The 22434-nt window shown below is 37.3% G+C and overlaps 1 protein-coding gene across 2 annotated transcripts in view; it reads right to left on the minus strand.

The window, feature by feature from the left end:
- Positions 1-5312: 5312 nt before the first annotated feature.
- The window catches only part of map4k5 (mitogen-activated protein kinase kinase kinase kinase 5), a 182643-nt gene continuing 165521 nt past the window's right edge, over positions 5313-22434 (minus strand). For both annotated transcript variants that reach the window (XM_043697614.1, XM_043697612.1), the window contains 6 exons: positions 21945-22122; positions 21473-21541; positions 16157-16249; positions 14966-15036; positions 10310-10365; positions 5313-6742 (listed from right to left, as the gene is read on the minus strand). In XM_043697614.1, the coding sequence (XP_043553549.1) occupies positions 6655-6742; positions 10310-10365; positions 14966-15036; positions 16157-16249; positions 21473-21541; positions 21945-22122 (555 nt within the window). In that variant the 3' untranslated portion in view covers positions 5313-6654. The remainder of the gene's footprint in view (positions 6743-10309; positions 10366-14965; positions 15037-16156; positions 16250-21472; positions 21542-21944; positions 22123-22434) is intronic.

Below are 22434 nucleotides of genomic sequence, written 5' to 3' on the forward strand. Positions count from 1 at the left end.
ATAATCCAGTCAGCTATGCACAGGAACCTATATCATAGGGCATCCAGAAAGAGGGAGAGATAAATAACCCTGAAGATTAACATCAAGAAATCTCTGCCATTAAGCAACTTCAATATTTGAGGAAAGGCAGTCAGTTCATGTTTCTAGACTGTAAGCTTTCATCAGAATTAGATACCATTAGAAATGTAATAGATTTTGAGCAACTGAAAGGCAACGACTATGAGAGATGAGAGCTAGAGAAATTACATTTGGGTGCTTGACCTAGGGGAGTAATAAATGGACAAGTAAAAAAAAATGTTGAGAGGCAATGTGAATTGCAGGATCCTGAAAGGCTGTTGTCCAAAACTAAAAGTAAGGGGAATAAGATAAACTCCTCGGAGCGAGAAAAAGAGGCAGATTCTCAGTTTACTGCAGGTAGAATGGAAATTGAACAGATAATTTTAGAGATAATTTTCAGATAATTTCTGAACCATCAACTGGCCATTTAGTAGAAAACCCAAGAGAAAATAAGGGAAACAAAAGGTAGAGATGGCATAAAACTGTTGAACACTGAGTTTAGAATGTCACAATCCACAGTTGAAAAAATTGCTACTGTTCCTTATGCTTCATTAGAACATCGTAGGTCAAGAAAAAAAATTTGAAGCATGTACAAGTTAAAGAATTAAAGTAACATACAACCAGAATTTGGGGTAATGCTTGTGAACTGAAGTCTTCTGTAAAGCAGTCACTCAATCTGAAAGAAACCCTATTGTGAGCAGTAAATACCGTATAACCAATTGAAATATAACTAGAGGTTTCATCTGAAAGAAATTTTAGGGTTTTGACTAGTGAGAAAGGAGAAGATAAAGACAGAAAGGGAGGGGCAAATGTAATGGCTAAGGAGTGGAACAGGGAGACGAGGAACAGCCCTTTCAGTGTGCTGAAAGAAGGGCAGAGGAGTCTTGTCACATCACACTGGAGGTAGTAGAATGGCACAACGAGCATGGGATGGAAGGCAAAGAGAAGGCAAATCCTGCCATAGTTCTGGAGGAAAGGGAAAGGTCGAGTACTACATCTATTCTAAGATGAGGAGAAAGGAAGATATATCAGATGTACTAGGATTCTCATTATTGAAACAGAATCCAATAGGGAGGTAAAAGTGAGTTTGAAAGAGTTAATATTTAGTCTCTGTTTTGGTAGAGGGTGGTACAGAAAACAGCACCATTATCTATATCCACTGGTTTGATGACAATGTTAAGGTTGAACCTGAAAGAACAAAGTACTGCAGAGGGGAATAATTTCTCCCTCATTCAAAATTGAAACAGTTAATGCAACTGTCTGGCATGACAATCAAGAGATCAAGAGAGGGCAAGAATCCTAAAGAAGGAGTCCAGGTGGAGAAAGAATGGAGGAGATAAGGGGTTTGCGCTTGTGGGGAGCACGCTTGGCCAAAGAAATGGGGCACAGGGTGATATGAACAGTATTGAGCTCAGCTTTATATGGACCTTAAAATTCTTATAGGATGGAGGCTAATGGTGATGAAACTTAGGCTTTTGTTAAAGACAGATAGATTAGGGGCAAGGAGAGCAGTGTCAGAATTGTGAATAGAGGCAAGGGCAAGATTATTAGAAGGGACAAAGTCAAAAGGAAGGGGAAGGGTCAATTGGGCTGTTAGTATCCAATAAAGTTAAGCTTACAATCACAGTCATACTTGAAAGAAAGAAACACTTTTGCTGAATGAGTAGCTTTAATCAATCCACAAATGTAACCCAAAGCTTCCAGTTGCTGGTCACTGAAATATTCTACTTTTCTTGGCCTCTTGCTACCTGGTCTGACCTGTACGTCACTCCAGACCCACAACAATATGATTGATTCTTAACTGCCCTCTGGGCAATTAGGGATGGGCAATAAATGCTGGCCCAGTCAGTGACGCCCTCACCCCATGAATGAATTTAAAAAATAACCTGTCCAGACATGTTATGACAAACCTCTGCAGCGGTGAGACTTGAGCTGGGGCCTTCTGTCCCAGACATGGGGACACTGCCTTTGTACCACAAAAGCACTCCATCCTCCCCCTCCCAGTTTTCCCTGAGAGACATCAATACTATTCACTTCAACACCCTCTGCTGGAGTGAATCCCCATCCACTTCCTTCTGACTAAAGAATTCTTCTGAATCTTCTGTTGGATGTCTTGGTGACTGTCTTAACCTGAGAATAGTTTCAGAAAGTGTGGCAATAATTTTAATGATCTATGCTGTCTTTTGGGGAGGGGGAGAAAAATCAACTCTAATATTCATCAGGTCCTTCCAAAATGATGGTGCTCTCTTTAGCTTTTATGATTTGTATTGTTGACTGTTGAGTCTTAGCTCAACACAATTCTGTTTCACTGTGGTGTTTTTTTTAAAATTTAACCTATTTTTCTAATCAACCTGTTTAATTATGTGTGCGCTGGAGCAGACAGGACTTGAACCCCAACCTCCCACTCCAGGGGTTGAGACTCTACTTCTGCACCACAAGACAGCCTCTTACTGTGGCAAGAAGAGAAAACTTTATTCTTAACAATAAACATCAAAGCTTTGTGTTCCAATGTTGTGGGCAGTCAGTCAGCTGCATTGACTAAAACCAAATCAGCTGTAAAGTGGGTTCCAGTGGGTGTGAATGGAATTTGACATGTAGCTGACAGTGATTCTCAGAGATTGAAGGTCCAATCTTAATGAAAAAATAAACACAATAATAGCTTTGATCTTTCCAACAGCTGCTGCTGCACAGGTGATTCTGAGATCTGACTCACTCTGCTTTTCATTTTCATTCCCTCTCTGGTCTCACACAAACCTCCTCTCCACCAAGGAGAACAATCCAGCCTTTCTTGATATTTACTGATAAAACTGAAGCTGATCATCCACAAACCAGCATCAAACATCAATCCTTTAAAGCCTTTTGTAAGATCCTGCACCCAGATTTGGCCCTGATACTCCAGCTGAGGCCACAGTGGACTTTTCAATAACATCCACCAGAACTTTTTTTTGCTTTTGTGCTTTGTCCCTCTGTTTACTAAGCGAGGGATCCCATATTCTTTTCTAACCACTTTTCCAATCTACCCTGTCACCTTCTACAATTTGTGCACATGTACTCACAGATTTCTCTCTGTTCCTGCACCCCTTTTACACATTTTCTAATCAACCTGTTCAGAAATTGTTATGACACACCTCTGAAGCAGATGGGACTGGAACCTGGCTGTATTTGCCCTAGACTCTACCACTGTGCCACAGCAACTCTTAATTGGCAATGCCAGTGTTCTTTGTCCATTGCTGAGTACCTTTAACTGCAAGGTTTATTGGGCCATTTCAGAGGGTAGTTGCTGTGAGTCACATGTTTGTCTGACCTGGCAAGGACAGCAGGGCATTGGAAAACCAGATACGGTTTTTTTCCTGATAACTCTCAACTTCACTTTGAAATTTCATTCATTGAATTTAGGTTCTACCAACGTCTGGGATGAGACTTGAACCTATGTCCTGTGTAAATTAACACAAAACAAAGAACTGAGGATGTTGAAGATCTGAAACAAAAACTGAAATTGCTAGAGAAACTCACTGAATCTGAAATGTTTACTCCATTTCGCTCTCCACAGATGCTGCCAGACCTGCTGAGTTTCTCCAGTACTTTCTGCTTTTGCTCCCGAAGATATTACTTAGCTTGGGGTACTGGGTTACTTGTCCAGTGATGCTACTGCTACATCACTGACTCTCCCTAGTTCGTAATGCAGGCTAACATTTTTTGAAATAAATCTCTGACTTGTTTTTGAATGAATCAGTAATTGCTCTTGTCTCCTTTACTAGGGTGCCTGTTCAGTATTTTCTAATCAGTTCTCTACTTGGACAGTTACAGAGATTGATAAATTCTTAATCTCGCAAGAAATTAAGGGGTGCAGGGAGAGTGTGGCTAAGTGGTGTTGAAATGCCCATCAGCCATGATTGAATGGCGGAGTGGACTCGATGGGCTGAATGGCCTTACTTCCACTCCTATGTCTTATGGTCTTATCCACATAAGCTCAAGAAACAGCACTTTATCTCAAATGGGCACTTTATGACCTTCTCGACCTAAAATCAAGTTAACATTTAAATTATAATCAGTGTCCCACTTCGTGTTTTGTTTTCTTTCCTCATTCCTCTGACCATCCCTTTATTTTCTTTGCTTTTGGAGAGGAGCTTCTTTAGTTCCTGCCTTCACTCTTTTCCCGGACACATCTTTTATTTTCTGTCCCATATCCAGTTCTTTTATTTTTGCACAATTAAACTTGTCATTTTGTACCATGCCACCCAAGTGGTTAGAAAGGTTTTCCCTCCATACTTTTTCTACACTTTTCTTTCAAATGCTCAAAATCCATCACATTTCTCACTTTTCAGAGACACTTTGTAAATTGCTTTTCTCCTTACAGATACTGCTAAACCTGCTGAGTATTTACAGCAGTGTTTTATTTCAGATTTTCAACATCAACAGTTTTTTTTGGCAGAAATCAATAAATTGACCCATTTCAGGTATGACTGAGATATTAATTTTGTCTACCCAGTGGACAATTTCTACCCAAGTGGTCCAAATACATGCTCTCCTCCAAAACTGGTAATGGATACTTAGATACTTTTCTCCATTTCTAATTTATCAAGTTATTTAAACAAAGTATTTAAACATAGCACTCAAATTAGGCAAGATGGAAAATCAGCAATTTGAATTATATCTATTTTCTCTCTATTTCTAAGCTGAAAGCAATAATGAATCGTGTTTTATAATATCCAACATCAGAAAAATGACATTTTTATAAGTATTAGATGAAAATTCTGATAAGAATCAATCTTTTAAAAAATGACCATTATTGTCATGTTTGTATATTGAATCATTTAACAAATTAGCTCCTTGCTACTGCTCAAGTATAATATGCTAAACAGATCTCATGCATTTCACCAAGAAAGCTTAAGAACTTTAGAAGGCATGTAGATTTCTTAAACAACTGTTTTCATCAAAAAAAAACGTGATGCTTTCATAACATCATCAATTTGGTATTTACATGACTTGCTATACTTGATTGTGAATTCAGAAACTGTAAGCAAACTTTTTGTACATCAAATTCTAAAAATACAGATTAATTGCTAATGTTAAACTAGAGTTAACATACAAGACTGTTAGCAAAATACACAAAATTTGTACCCAGCTCAAGCAAACAGGTGGTAGGATAAAGACATTTTATAAACTTAAATCCAAAAACTCCTTTCAGAAAGAGATTATTTCCATTTGCAAGTTATAAAATAGCTCTTATGCACAAAGCAATTATGACATATAAATTTGAATCCATGCATTGAATGTTTTATTTTACATTATTTACAGGTAAATATTACAGAGCTACAATTAATTCATGTTTTTTTGCTACAATTAGTGTTATTCCACTGAATTAGAGTCTTTAATATGCATGACTAATTTTACATATATGAATAAAATTTGCTGAAAGATCTTCAAAATAACGTGGAGGCACAGATAACAGCCTTTCATAGGTTGAGGTAGAAACTGAAAATAGTGACTTAAAGATGTTCACTGCTTGTAACATAAATCATTTTCCAACTTTGAAGTTTAAAGAATAAATGGTGAAATGGGATGATTTTCCAAATTATTTAAGCCAGAAGATTGTGGAGAATAAAAATTAAAATTATCTTTGAAAAATTTACGTGTTTTATTTCATTTCATAAACTATGACTGCACGTGTATAAAAACACCTTTGCTATACACTATGTGAAAAGATTAAAATATGAAAAAATTCTAGTGTCGCATCTAAATAGATAAGCTTTACAAATTAAAAATTGGACAGAAAGTGCTTATATGGTGTCTTTGTACAAAGAGTGTAGGAGTGTAAGGTCGAAATTATATTCTACAATATGCTTCTGCATACAAACAGCTTATAAAGAAACATTTTCTCCCTTTCAGCCCCAAGCTTCAATAACATAAATGCAACTAAATGACACATTACCTGTTTTTTTCCCCACAAGTATATGATCTTTCTTACAATTGGCAGATTAATAAATAAAGTTTTTAAATATTCAATTTAACACTATACTATGGCAGACTTCAAGCTGTACACTCTTGTAGTGGGTGCATTAAAACTCCTATAAAATTGTTGCAATATTAGGCAAGGGAAGGTTTCCAAAGGCATAGATTTAGTACTCAAAGTAATTTAGACAATATACAACACAGAACATTATAAAGCACTAAATTTTGCTGCAAAATATTTATAAAACATAAGGTTTAAGAAGATAGTTATGAGAAAGTGTGGCACTTTAAGAACACTGCAGCATATTTTCATTATGAATTACTGTGCTTTTATAATTAGAAATTGGATCGTTCTAAATTCAGTTAATCATAGCTTTTATGAAGCACATTTGACATATCAGATCAACCACACAGTGGCTGAATATCTTAATAAAGCCATATCCAGCTACCAAATTTACTTCTTTGCTGAGAAAATCTACCTCATGATTGAATCAAATATTAAAGTACACCAAAAACAAGGCTACAGCAGTCACAGCCGGACTTCTATTTTGTTTATGTTTCCCTCACTGAATCTTCATATTTGGAAACTGTTGTGTTTGTCCCATTTTAAGGAACAGTCACCGTGATTAAGTTCCTTGGTGTTGCTTAGTAACTATTTTCGTGGCCAGCAAGGATGTAGAGATTGCTGTGGGCTGTAGGATTGTCCGTTGGTCGACTTTCTAGCACTACAACCCTGCAATAAAAGTAAACCATATAGTTAGGCTTTGTATTTTTCAATAAAATCCTAATTATATTTATAAAACATGATTGCCGGAATCAGACATTTTTCTTTCGAAGCAAGTTAATCTACGGTGCAGCAAGATTAAATGGAGTTTTTAAAAAAAAACTCAACTTGCAAAGGTTCATGAGCAACCCTTTCCTACCCTCATAACCTCCTCCAAGGGCAGGTATCAGTCTGGAATTCCTGAAGGGCTCATGCCCGAAATGTCGATTCTCCTGCTCCTTTGATGCTGCCTGACCTGCTGCACTTTTCCAGCAACACATTTTTCAACTCTGATCTCCAGCATCTGCAGTCCTCACTTTCTCCTCCTGGAATTCACTATAGAATATATTTCACTGAGTCTAACTATATTAAAACCATGTTAGGTTTGCAAGTTTACACCATTAGGTATTCCTGCATCTCTCACTATTTAAGGGGTGGATAGGTTTTTTCACAATGCCAAAACAATCATTTGCTGAAGAATGCAATAACAGCCTGGTACAACTTATTTTTTGCTTTAACTTCCTGTCAGGAACACTTGACCTATTGATATGCTAAGCATTGTAACCTCCAGGTGACAAACACTACGCAAAGCACAAAAACTAACATTCTTAACAAAAAAGGCAATTTTTCCCGAGGGCTATGTTGGAATTTGGGATTTACAAAAGTCAATTAATCCTTTTATCCATTCTCACTCATGTTCTGAATTGATTTAAGTGCTAACTCTTATGGTGTTTATATTTTATTAAGTTAAAGCAGAACTTGAACAGCAATGTCAAAGCACAGCAGTATTATTACCATTTTGCTTTGGGTCAAAGCACACAATATCCAATTGTGTATTATCACTGGCCATATCTCCTCTGGAGTAATAGGCACACCACTTGGAAAAGATGCTCTCCTCCGCATGCAGCCAGATTGATTCAGTCCAAAGAAAAATATTTCATTCTCCACAGACATCTCTCAACTCTTCAGCACAAATTCAGCTCCAAAAAGAGCTGCAGCAATATATGAAGTTGGCTTTCAAATGGAAATTGGGCATATAATTAAAAGGAGAAATTTTCAAGACACTGGTCAAAGAGTAGGAAAATAGAATGAATTGGACAGCTGTTTCAAAGATACACAATTGTGCAATTCAACAAGTCTCACTCTGCTGTGGTTTTGCGTCCCAAATAGAGGAGTACAGTTCACATTCAAAATCGTATAGGGTAGATATAGTTTAAATATATAAATTATATATTTAAAATTTGAAACCTCATAAGGAATGAAGACCATATGGTTAATCTTTGATCTGTCAGTTAAAATAATATTCCCATCAAGTTACAAAAGTTTTCAAATATAATTATAATTCTATTGAACCTGCTCACATGAAAATAACTGATTTACAGCAATAATTTACACAGTTAAATATTTCTTATAGTGTAAGGGATACTGCACTTAACATTTTTAAACATTTTAAAGCTATTATTTGCAGTTTGTTCTAATCCATCAAGCAGGAATATTCTATTTATTTCGAATCTCAGCTCAAATCAATTCGCTTAAATGAGGTATCTAGCTGGAAAATATATAGCTAAAATGTATTAATCTACCAGACTTGAAAAGTTAAATTGTAAAATTTAGATGAAATATATGGATTATCCCTCATTTTACCAGATATGTATGAAAGTAAACACATTATATATTATGTATGGAACAGTACATCAGTGATAAACCATCATGTCTGAAAGCAAGATAGCAGGTCAGGAAGACTTGAGCTATAATCATGATCTACAAATGTTTGGCTGTGTAGAAACATTGGAGAAGCCCAGTTCCTATAGGTCTAGACAGGGAAGAGCACAAAGGTTCCCTAAACAGAGTCAACAGTTCCCTAAACCCAGCAGTTTCAGACTTGAGAATTTTTAAACTACAAAGATGCCACTATTAAATATCATCTCACACAAGTTATTCACTTTGTTAAAAGTTATCAAACTGTTTGTTTCATTTATTAAATTAAGAGTAATCAGCAAAAAGCAATCCCAGAAATAGAATGTTAAAGAGACAGGGTGCAAAGGAGGTTTAAAAACATGTTGCCAAACTGGACTATTTACAAGGAGAGACTGGACAGACTAATGTTGCTTTATTTAAAGCAAAGGAGATGAGCGGGATCATGATTGAGAAAATTATGAGGGCATTGACGAGATAGACAAGACGGAAGTTTTTCCCCAGATGGAGGGATCATTGACTGGGCAAATAGATTTAAGGTAAGGGGCAGAAGATTTAGAAAAGATGCGAAGAAAAACATTTTCATTTAGATGGAGGAGGAAGTTTGGAACTCTGTGTGTAAGGGTAGTAGAGGGAAAAACCCTCAACATTTTAAGAAGCATTTAGATGTGCACTTGTGATACCAAGGCATACAAAGCTATGGGCCAAGTGTTGGAACATAGAATTAGAACAGTTTGAAGGTTGTTTTTAAAAACAATGGTTCGAAGGGCTTTTTTCTATGTTGTCAACCTCTATGACTCTGTTAATATGTAAACAAAATAGTTTCACTGAGCTCAAGTTATGTGGCATTTAATCAAAGATTTACAGCAATTAAGTGGTGTAAGTAAACTTGTAAATCATGCAAACTAGGTACTAAACTAGTTCCTAAGCAAACACCTTGAATGACTTTCTAGTAGTAAATTATAGATTTTATTCTGCACTATGCATTCCTTTTATAGAAAATGCAATTGTTCCAATTCCAGGAGAATGCAAAGGGTCTGTGAGGAGTGTTTATATAAAATTGCTGTTGCAAGTGTCCAGTTTGTTCAAAAGCAATATCTTTAGGTTTTTTTTGTGTGACTACTTGCAAACACACACTTAATATGCAAAAAGGCCTGAGGTATACCTTTCAGGGAGCTGCACACATGCAACTTTATGAGAACAGTGATGTTGAATAAGCACTGTAGCTGTTTTATGACAACTACTATGTGCACAAGTTTACACTTTTGCAGCTGAAAATTGCAAGAGCTTGAGACTCAAATGAAAGCAGAGAAAAAGACATTTGAACTGACAGAATAAATCAAATTGCAGCATCGTCCCAATTTGGTATTTTATTTAAACTGACAAAGTAGCAATTACATTTCAGGATTGCTCAAAAACTGAAGTATTATAGAGACACATGTATTTCCCTATTCATTCTTCAAAAACAATTATCTTGGTTATTTGTGATAGTTTCAAAGATACAATGAACTTGCACGTAGTTATTCCACATCTAAAAGTAATGGGATGAAATGTTTTTCATATTGGCTACTTCTTGGGTAAAGTGGAAAAAAAGTACATAAACTGTATTATCAAACTTGGGTTTAGAAAAGCTGTCAGGAATGAGAGGATCTTCAGAGGTCATTTTCAGAGACAACAGCAAAATACAGAAGGAGAAAGTTATGTGCTGTACCTCTCTCTTTATATCTCTAGAATCGAAATATTTAACCTAATTGTCAAATGCTATAAAGACTGTATACATACAATAACTTAGTTTTACAGACAATATCTCTTTAATTAGCTAAATACATAATGGCTTCTTACCTATCAGATCCTAAGAGATGAAAGACTCTGCTTTTATCAGATATCTCCTGGGTAACCTGATTTGGAACATTCAGCAATAAATTAATTATATTTAAAATAATCCTCAAAATGGTTTTAAAACAAATGCAAAGTATGCACAGAGTGGACTGAAATATACAAGGTGCTGCAAAGCAACAGGGAGGATTTATCATTCAAGTTGGCTCAAAAACCTATATTCTTTTCATTTTTGTAGACTCCGTGCAAAATTGCAGTACTTTGTACAACAAATTTGTATAAAACAGTACAAAATATTACAAAATGTAGAAACCTGCAGTATTTGAACTGCACTAAATGATATGCTTAATCCCAAGATGTATAACTATTGTTTCTCAATGTGTGAACTAGTTGCTATTGTTTTGTTCAGTAATGCAACAGTAGTTTGAAACATGTAATTTTCTTTCAGAAGTGCTAGATTTTACTTATGAATTTGGTTACTAAGTTTTGTGCAGTTTAATAGTGCAAAACCAAATTAATTTCTATTTTAAACTGTTGTCCTCCAGAGAATCTGAAGATTATTTTGGTGTCTTAAGAAATACCAACACCCACTAGTTCACACATTTTGAATGAAAAGACCTGTTATCATCTATTGATCTGCGACTTAACTCAGAATACTGTCCATAGGGACAAGAGTTGATTAGCAAACAAAGCAAATTTGGATGTAAACCTAAAAAGGGTAGAGATTAAAAATATAGCAATAACAATTCCAAAACCAGAGTAGGAGACTTAAGTATAATTCAGCCCATCTCCAACATTATTATATTTTCAAGTACAGTATACACTGTGCACATGACTTATCCTAATTTGAATCCTAATGGAGAGTAAGTCATTAACATTTTGGATCTGATAATACAAGTCAATGATTTATCATCAAATGCCTAGAGTCCACTGCACACTCTGCTAATATCGCAAATGCCAGTTCAATAAAAGCAATTATACTATAGGTCATTCACAAACAATCTATTGCTCCCAGAATTAGATACTAACATTGTGTTTGTTGTTACCAAGGTGCTTGTTGATTGTTTACATTTCATCACTTCATTTGTATACACGACTTACAATGCTTTATTAAAACCCTTTGTGTTGACTAATCCTTCTTGGAAAAGGTTTGCTGTACATGAGTAAATCATTCCATAATTTCCATAAGCTCCAAATTAAGATCAGAATCTATCCTTTCAGAACATATACCCCCAAATAACTAATGAGAAAGTAGTAATAAAGACTGCTATATTACTCAAACAAATAACTTAGAAAAGAATGGAAAATATGTACACAAGGTCAGTATTGGGCTTGGCCATGATTCCCAGAAATCAATAGTGTTCACAGTTTTGAGCACAGGGAAACATTGAAGGGATTTGTTTTATAAGACACTCTAAGGTGTTCACAACAGTCTTAGTTATCTTGGTACAAAGTACAATTGCACATTGCTTATTGAGGCAAAGTCCTATCTTCACAATGAGGATATCCTTCATGTACTGAGGCACTTTCATTGTGCTAAATAGGCAGATTTCAAAGATATCTAGCAACTCAAAACTGGGCATTCCTGAGGCACTATAGTCCATCATCAACAACATAATTGTATTCAACTACAATCTGTAACCTCATAACTTGACATATTTCCTCACTCTACCCTCACATTAAGCCAAGAGATCAACCCTGTTTCAATGTTAAGTGAAGGACATCATATCACCAGGCATACTTAACAATAGAGGTATCAGTTTGGTAACACAGGATTACTTGCAAGCCAAACAGTGGAAGCAACATGCAATAGTTGGGCTAAGTGATCTCACAAACAACAGATCAGATCTCAGATTTCAGTCCTGCCGCAGTCATGAATGATAATGGACAGTCAAACAACTAACAGAAGGTGAGGGCTTTTCAAATATCCTCAATGATGGGGGTCTCAGCAAATGAGGAAGGAAAAAAAAAATCTGAAATATCTTCCACCAGAATTGCCAAGTGGATTATTTTCAACAGCCTCCTGCTGAGATCCCTGTATTTCAAATGCCAGTCTTCAGACCACCTGATTCACTCCATGTGATATAAAGAAATAGCTGAAGACATTTGATACTGCAAAAGCTACAGCCCTGACAACATTCCAATAGTAGTACTGAAGAAGTTTGATCGAGAACGTGCTATGCACCCAAGGCAATCTGTTCCAGTCCAACAACATTGAAACCTCCTAGACAATGTGGAAAATTGTCCAGGTATATACACTAAACAGCAGGACAAATCAGCCAATTATCACCCTTTCAGTCTGTTCTCAAACAAAGTGACGTAAAGGGTTGAAATACTATCAAGCCACATTTGCAAAAGAATAATCTGCTCTCTGATGCTTAGTTTTGACTCCACTACGGACATATGGATCCTGACCTCATTACTGTCTTGGTTCAAATGCAAACAAAGAGTGAAATTCAAGATGTGAGAGGAGTGTGACTGCCCTTGACATCAAGACTTGTGACAATGCTGTCACTTTAAAAGATTATTTTGTCCTTGTTTTTTTTTGAAGAGACGTCATAAAGGCAGGGGTGTGAGGAGTGTAGAGAGTTCAACAATGGAAGGGGAGCGGCCAGTTCTCCCAGTTCAGGTTTTTTTCTATTTTTTTTTAAAAGCTGTAGCAGTCATAAGATGTTAGAGTCTAGAAGAGTTGCAAGCTTCAGTAAAGGTTTCCTCTCATTTTTTCTGAAATTTCTCTCTGGGTGTTGTTCCACCTGCCTGTAAGCAGGTGTTTGAATTTACGTTTTTGCCAAGGGGTGTGTTCAGGGATGTTACAGTATTGGAACAATTAATTAGTAATAGTTACTGTATTGGATTAGTTTAGTTACTGTATTGAGTCCTGGTTAAGTTTCTGCATTAGAATAGTTAATTAGTAATAGTTACTGTATCGACTTGCTTAAGTTTTCCAATAGTTGTTATTCTAAATTCCGCTTTCTTTTGTTCAGGTGTCAGCTGTAGTGTTTAGATAAAGCCAGGTGGTTTGACCAGTTGCATTACACCTCGAACACTTACTTCACATCTGCCTTGAAAATAAGAAAATGTTAGGGTCTAAGCTACCTTCTTAAAATATTTTGAAGGGGTCTGGCCTGGTCCATATCAGACTATATCTGACAGTGTGGAAACAGGTCTTTCGGCCCAACAAGTTGTTAGAGGACAATGATTTCAGTGTCCAAACATCTTCAGCTGCTTCATCAATGATCTTCCATCCACCACAAGGTCGGAAGAGGGAACATTTGCACAACATTTAGCACCATTTGGACTCCTCAAATACCGAAATAGTCGGTGCTCAAATGCAAAGGCTGGCACAACATCCAAGCTTGGGATTATACATAGCAAGTAATGTTTGCATCACAGAAGTGCCAGGCAATAATCATTTCCAACAAGAGAATCTAACCAAATGTTCTTGATATTCAATGGAACCAGCATCGCTGAATGCCCAACTGTCAACATCCTTATGTGTGCGTGCACTTGCACAGGAGTATCCCATTAACCATAAATGACATCAATCAGCTACACGAATACCGTGAAGGGGCTTTATGGCACATTTTGTGTTCCTATCTGAGCAATTTGGAGCATCTATCAGAGGGGCAAAGAGACTTGGCAGTTCAAGGATTTTTTCAAGGTAAACTTATGGGTTGAGTCAGTAGTTAGAATGCAATGATGGCATCTACTTTGAGAAGACTTGAATATAAAAGCAGGGAAATATTTCTGAGGCTCCACAAGGCTCTGGACAGGCCACATTTGGAGTACTGTGCGCCGTTTTCGGCCACATATCTCAGGAAGGATGTACTGGCCCTGCAGTGTGTTAAGAGGATGTTCACGAGACTGGTCCCAGGAATGAAAAGCTTAACATACAAGGAATATTTAAGGACTCTGGGTTTACACACAACAGAGTTTAGAAGGATGGCAGGGATTAAATTGAAACTTTCAGAATATTGAATGGCTTGGGCAGTGTAGATGTTGGGAAAATGTTTCCATTGGTCGGAGAGACTAGGACCCAAGGGCACAGCCTTAGAGTAAAGGAAGACCTTTTAGAACCCAGATAAGGAGAAACTTTTTCAGCCAGAGAGTGGTGAATCTATGGAATTCACCATCACAGAAGGCTGTGGAGGCCAGGGCATTGAGTGTATTTAAGACTGAGATAGATAGGTTCTTGATTGTCATGGGGATCATGGGTTACAGGGAAAGGGCGGGAGAATGGAGATGAGAAACTTATCAGCCGCGATTGAATGGCAGAACAGACTCGATGGGCTGAATGGTCTAAATTTTGCTCTTCTGTCTTATGGTCTCATGGGCAAAAGTCAGTGTCTCAATAAGATACAGGAGAAAGAATAAGTGTACATTTTTGCACATGGAGAGTGGAACAGGCAGTACATAAGGCCTCAACAACCACAGTTCTAAGGGGTTGCTTGGGGCTCGGGATTAGGGTGACAGCAGCACCAGCTCCTTGAGCGGATTGGTAAGAACACGTCTGTTCATGCTGAGACACAATATCATATTTGTGGTACACTGAACAATGGCATCATTTCGGAGAGACAAAAGTCAATAAAAATAAGTCCTGCAATAAGTAATCAAATCAGTCAGTCACTTAGCAACTGTGGAAGTAATTGTAGGTGGACTTACTTCATTTGACTTGAAGCTTTTACCCTGCATACCATGCTTCCAGAAAGCCAGTATACTATCCTGAAGACACACTGAGAAAAGAGGGGCAGGTCAAAGAAAGGTTTTTAGCATAAATAAAATGAAATAAGCATATTTGAATCTGCTTAGCATCTAGCTCTTGTTACGATTATAAGTCTAATTAGAAGATTTTCTCAATTCTAAACTACACAACTCAAAACTCCAGATAACTGCAATTAAAACACTTGCACACCAATATGTTGAGATTTTTCTCCGTAAAATATTTTTGAAGTGTCTAAATATCCAATTACCAAAATAAACATTTTGAGTCATTAAATTTTTAACAACACAATAAGCCATTATTTTATTCACAGAAGTATACCCACTTAGTCAAGGGATTGAAAGCTGTGGAGTGTCACAAAGGAGTCATACTTACTGACAGTATATATTAATGGCTTGGATAAGAAAAGTGATTTTGGAGGGTTGCAACTCATTTAAGCTCAATAGTTACCAGGAAAAGTATGAGAATTTAAAACTCACTTTAATCCTGAGTAACCTATCAACTAATCCCTGGTTCATCTTAACTTCAACAGATCAAACAACCTCCCCTGCAACTGGTCAACCACCCACACCCAGGTCTGACCCACTCTTCAATGCTCAACCTCAAGATAACACACCACATCCTGAATCGACCTGACCCAGTGGACTGCAATCCCCAACTCCACTGGACCAGACATCAAACAGGCCAGATATGTCTCGACTGATTCAACTCCCCTGACAGTACTACTTGACATACCACAAAACTCATTCACTGACCGATTACCTATTTCCCTCACCCACCTGTCACCCCAGCCAGGAAACTCAAGGGAAGTACCTATCTAAAGGTATGTATTTACCTTTTAGTGTAATCAGGATAGGAATTAGGATTTCCAATCTTAATTGGAAAATCTGGGCCCTAATCTCCTGAAGAGTCTATTCAATTTAAAACTTTCATTGAACCTACACATAGTCTTAGTCAGCCTCCGAAACCAAATCACTCATGTCCGAGCCCAGTTCTATTTGACCCCTCTCTGCCCAATCACCTTGGCCATCTGAAAACCGATTTGCATTCTGAAAAAACTAATGAAATGGATTTTGCTATAAATGTATTTTAAAAATAATTTTAATGCATTAAATATTGGGAAATTAACTTACCTACTGATTCAACGCAAAAGTCAAAACTTAGCTCTGATGCCAGCTTTTTGCTTGATTTCAATTTGCCGTGCAGATTTACAATCTTGACATTTTCTGAAATAGAAAATATGGCTATTCATGCATAAGTTATAATAATGTTATAGAAGAGCAGTGGCAAAAAAAAACAGTATCATGTAATAAAATCCATCTTGAACTTTTTCTGTTCCTAAGTAATCACAGATTCCTTAATTGAGTAGGAAGGACACCATCAGACACTGAGATTGTACAAAATTACAAGTCTCATGACTGCCAAACTTTGAGAATTTTTTTAAGATTCAGATGCAGGCAGTAGGGATTCTGGTTCCTCAAAAGACAACACTATATCATAATTTTTAATAATCATTTGGTAGCAAATCTCTCCCCTATTGCCCTACATCATTCCTGATGAACAGCTTATGCTCAAAACATTGAGTCTCCTGCTCCTCAGATGCTGCCTGACTGGCTGTGCTTTTCCAGCACCACACCTTTTGACAGCTATTCGAACAGTAGTAATTTCCTTCTATCATATGAAGGTTTCAAATTGCACCTTTACAGTTTTAGAATATTGCTTAAAATATACTTCACACAAGTAATTAGTGATATTTGTCTTGGGTTACTGTGTCATAGGTGCTCAGAGCTATTGACAGTTGAATAGAAAACACATTCTACAATGGTCAAAAGACATGTAGGGGAAGAGAGTGTGGGGAAACATTTGAAGAGTTACATTTTAGGCTATTTAATGAATTCTTGCTTAATTTTATCCATTTATGTTTACCCGTGTACATGTGCTGCAATGTACAAAGTGCCCACTCCTACAAAATTTCTAAACAAAATGTTAATTTAGGGTTTATTACAAAAATTTCATTCACCAAAAGTTCCATCTACATGTTTGGTGTAATTCAAGATGATCTTCCAATATCATCACTGCAGCATTTCTATGAAAATTACCTAATTCTGCCTTTGCATCAGTTTATTTATTGTTGAAACCTTCACTCATTCTCTTGCTACTTCCAGATTAGATTACTTCAATTTACTCCTGGCTGGTATCAGTTGGAAATTCAACTTTCATGCTTGTATACCAATTTAGACTAAGTGTTGCTCACCCAAGAAAACACGAACGTAGAAAATAGATGCAGGAATAGACCATTCAGCCTGTTGAGCCTGTAATACCATTCATTACAATCATGATTATACTGATTATGCAATCTCAGTATCTCATTCCCACTTTCTCTCTCCATACCCCTTGATCCCATTAGTCACAAGGGCCACATCCACTCATTCTTAAATATATGTAATGAACTGACCCCAACACATTCCTGTGGGAGAGAATTCCATAGGTTCACTATTATGAATGAAGAAATCCTTCCCCATCTCAGTCCTGAATGGCTTACCCCTTAATTCTTATACTGTGATTGCTAGCTCTGGACTTTCCCAACATCAGGAACACTTTCCCCACATCTAGCCAGTCCAATCCCATTAGGATTTTATATTTTTATGAGATCCCCCTTCGTTCTTCTAAATTCCAGCTGATACAAGCCCAGTCAATCCAGTATTTCCTCATATATCAATCCTGCCATCCTGGTAAACAGTCTAGTGAACCTTCACTGGACTCCCTCAATAGCAAGAATGTCCTTTCTCATACGAGGAGGCTAAATCTGCACACAATACTCAAGGTGAGGCCTCACCAAAGTCTTGTATAACTGCAGAGTGGAAAAGGGTGGCGCTGGAAAAGCACAACAGGTCAGGCAGTGTCTGAGGAGCCCTTCTCCCCTCCACATTCCTGATGAAAGGCTGACGTCCGAAACATCGACTCTCCTTCTCCTCGGATGCTGCCTGACCTGCTGTGTCTTTCCAGTGCTACACTTTTCGACTCTTGTACAACTGCAGTAAGACAACCTTACTCTGATACTCAAACCCTCTTGTTGTGAAGGCCAGCATGCCACTAGCTTCCCTCACCGCTTGCTGCACCTGCATGCCAACCTTCAGCAACTGTTACACCATGACACCCAGGTGTTGTTGCACCCCGCCTTTTCCAAAACTGCCACCAGTCAGATAATAATCTATCTTTGTGTTTTTGCAACCAAAGTCGATAACCTCACATTTATCCACATTCTATTGCATTTGTCAAGTATTTGCCCATTCAGCCAGTCTGTCCAAGTCACCTTGCAGCCTCTTAGCACCCTCCTCATAGCACACACTGCCACCCAGTTTCGTGTTGTCCGCAAATTTGAAGACATTGCATTCAATTCCAAGGACCGGAATGGACAAGGACAGTAGATCATTATTGATGGTAGAACTAAAAAGCTAATAATGAGGGAAGAAAATTGACTGTGAAAGCAAATTCATGGGAATATATAAAAACAGCATGGCCTTCTAGTGGTAAACAGCAGTAGCTAAAGTGAGTGTGATACCCTAGAGAATACAACTGGGGAATTCAAAATATGGAAAACAGAAATGGCAAATAATTTAACCCAATATTCTACACTGGCCTTCATGGTGGAGGATGCTGTAAGCATCTCAAAGATATCAGATAAGCAAGGTGCTGACCAGAAGAAAAGTCTTGTAATGGCCACTATCACGAGGGACAAAGTATTTGACTAACTAATGGAATTAAAAGCAGACAAGTCACCAGGACCTAATGGCCTGCATTAAAAGGATTTTAAAGGAAGTGGCTGTAGAAATATTGGAAACATTAGTTCAATTATTCCAGAACTCAGTAGATATTGGGAGGATTCAAGCCAACTGGAAAACTGCTCATGTTCAGGAAGGAGGGCGACAGAAAGCTATAGGTAAGTTAATCTAACATCTGTTGTTGGGAAGAAATAGCAGGAATTTAGAAAAACTTAAAACCATCAAATTGAGTGAACATAATTTTGTGAATTTCTTTGATAAATTTGCAAGTTCTTTGATGATAAGAAGCAAAGTTGAAGGGGAACTGGTAAACACATGGTATTTGGATTTCCAGAAGATAATTAATAAGGCATCATATAAAAAGTAATTGCACAGGATAGGAGCTCATGGTAATATATTTGTTTGGATTGAGTTTTGATTAATGGTTTTATTCAGGTTAGAAAAATGGAGTGGCACAAGGATCAGTCCAAGGCCTTTCAACTATTTGCTACAATATTAACAACTTGGAGGAGTGACCTATATTCAGTGTCATATATTCAGCTTTGCAGACAATATGAAAATAGGCAGGAAGATATTTTATAATGAGGACATAAGGAATCTGCAAGGGGAAAAGATATGGTTGAGTGGGTGGGCAAAAACTTGGCAGATGTAGGAAAGTAAGAGGTCACGCACCTTGGTCAGAAGAATCAAAAGGAAGACTTTTTTTGAAAATGGAGAGAGACTCCAATAAAGTGCAGCACAGAGGGATCAGGGTGTTCTTGTGGATGATACAAAAAGTTTAATATTAAAAGTCCAGTAAGTGCAACTTCAACCTTTATTGTTGGAATTATAAATAAGGATGTCTTGTTGTAAATGTACAGGGTGTTGGCAAGGCTGCACTGGGTACGATGTACAGAATTGGTCCCTGAACTTAAAGCATGTACTGGCATTAGAGGGTGTTCTGTGGAAAATAAGGGAGGGAGTGGTTGTGGGTATGTTTGCCGGGGTGGGAAGTTGATTTGCTGACATTTGTAATCTTTACACAAACCTAGAGTAAGGCAAGAAATTATGAGGCCCCTTGCAGAAATATTTACATCACCTATAATCACGGGTGAGGTCCTGATGACTGGAGGATAGCTAATGTGCCTTTGTTTAAGGAGGGCTGGAGGGAAAAATTTGGGAACTATAGACTTGAGAGTCTGACTTAGGTTTTGAGTAAATTGTTGGAGGCGATTTTAAAAGATAAGAATTATAGACATTTAGAAAATTGATTAGGGATAGTCAGCTTGGTTTTGTGAGAGGAAAATTGTGTCTCTCAAACTTGATTCAGTTTTTTTTAAGTCAGTTACAAAAAAACTTATAAGAACAGAGCAGGAGACATTGTTTTCTCAGATGTTAGTGAAGCCTTTGGCAAGATTCGACATGGTAGACTAGTAAAGTTAAGTTACATGGGAGTCAGTGTGACCTTGCCAATTGGTTAAATAATTGGCTTAATGGAAAAAGACAGTGGTGGTGAAGAGTTGATTTTTTGGACTGGAGGCCAGTCACCAGCTACTTTTCAGAGATCAGTTCAGGGTCCTCTTTGGTTTGTCATTTATGTAAATGATTTGAATGAGAATATAGAAGGCATGGTTAGTAAGTTTGCACACAACACCAAAATTGGTGGCATAGTAGCCGGTGAAGGTTTTCTAAGATTACAAAGGGATCTCGATCAAATGGGTCAATGGACTGAAAAATGGCACATGGAGTTCAAACTGGATAAATGGGAGGTATTGCATTGTGGCAGTTCTCGCACAAGTAATGGTAGGGCCTTGGGTAGTGTTGTAGAACAGAGGGACCTAGAGGACCATATGGAGATATTTGGCATTATAATTGTTTTTTAAAACTTGCCATTAGAAATGTTTAGCATATTAAATTTTAGGGAAAAAAAACTGGATTTGTCATTTTGTGCAAGTTCATTGATGAAAAACACATTAAAATTTACTTTATTGAGATGAAAACCCCTGATTGCAGCATTTTGGAAAGCAAATGGGTTGAGGTGAGAAATTAAGTGGTCAGTGTGAGCATTTGGAGTGTTCCATTCTGAGAATTATCCAAGAGGCTACATTCAAGCTTTCTAACACTTCCTTTTTAAAGTATTCAGGTAAGCACATTGAAATTATGGGTGGCACTGCTGCCACACAGCGCTTGGGTCCCCGGTTCAATTCCAGCCTTGGGTGACTGTCTGCCTGGAGTCTGCACGTTCTCCAACACTTGCACAGGATTTTGCTGGGGTGCTCAGATTTCCTCCCAGGTTGTGTAGATTGTTGTCCAGGGATAGTGGACTCCAGCTGGGTGGAGCAAAATGATTTAATTTCTTTTCTGGGTATCTTCATTGTAATCATATTGTAAATTGTAATAATTTGAAAAGACAAAACTTAGCAGAAATAAATAGTTACAACAATTTTAATGTGTAACATGGACTAAAATAATATCCCTGCATTTGATTACTGATCTAATACTTTAAAGAATGAAAGGTACGCTTCTCATGAACCTGAACTCTATTAGCATACTATGGTGTGAATTTACAAATACAGGCATAGCTGAAGTACAAGTTAAGCTGTTCAGAGCTTCATAATTTGATACAGAAATGCACATGCTAGTAAAAGGGAATGTACCTAGGATTATTAAAAATTGACAGGTACTCACTATCCATGCAGACAAGAACTGTATCCCTTTCCAGCTGGGTTATGTGGATGGTATCCAACTCGCAATTAGCTAAAACAATAAAAGGCAGACGTGACAATGATATACTCATGACAATGCAAAAATTTAATGTATTAAGCAGATGTACCTTTTCAATAAATGTTCATCAGGTTAAAGAAGTTTCCACTGAATGCTGTACATAAAACTATTTCCCCAACCTGAAATCATTGAGGGTACATAGAAAACAGTGCAAAATTCATTAAGTAACTGGGTCTAAGCTAACAAATTAATTAAATGTTGTGATATTACTTGGAACCAAGCCTATATAGAATTATTTAATGTCTAGATGTGCATTATCAACAAGTTGTTAAAAAACGTACTTTCCAATTTTTAAAACATCTAACAGCTTTAAACTGTTTTGCAGGGGAACCCATGAGAAATTTTATTCTGTACTGATTTATGATAAATGGCATACCTGAACCAACTTCTGTAAACCATGAGGAAGAGGAGTTCAGGTTTATTGTCTGAAACTGGACCACCTGGCTGGGTTCACTGCCTTTGCTGATGGCAACACAGACCATTGGATATTCCTGCTCAGGTACCACAAGCATTTCAAACACTTTAAGAGGGTCTGGCAGTGGAAAGTCAAAATGCTGGAAGAAAAAAATAAGATTTTGTGAAGCTAAAGTCAGTAATACAACGTACATTTAAAACAGTTTGCTTAGTCATGCATGGATCCGAGCATTGTTGGCAAGGTAAGAATTTGTTGTCAAAAAACTAATTGCCTTCAACAATGTGATGGTGTGCTACTTTGTAGAACTACTGTAAGCTGTGCTGTGTAGGTAAAATGCATAAGTGTTGAGTAGCAAGTTTCAGGATTTTGACTGAGTGACGGTGAAGGAATGGCAAGATATTTCTAAATCAGGATGTGAGACTTGGAGAGGAACTTGTAAGTCGTGGTATTC

Source organism: Chiloscyllium plagiosum, chromosome 10 (assembly GCF_004010195.1).
Source record: "Chiloscyllium plagiosum isolate BGI_BamShark_2017 chromosome 10, ASM401019v2, whole genome shotgun sequence".
NCBI lineage: Eukaryota > Metazoa > Chordata > Chondrichthyes > Orectolobiformes > Hemiscylliidae > Chiloscyllium > Chiloscyllium plagiosum.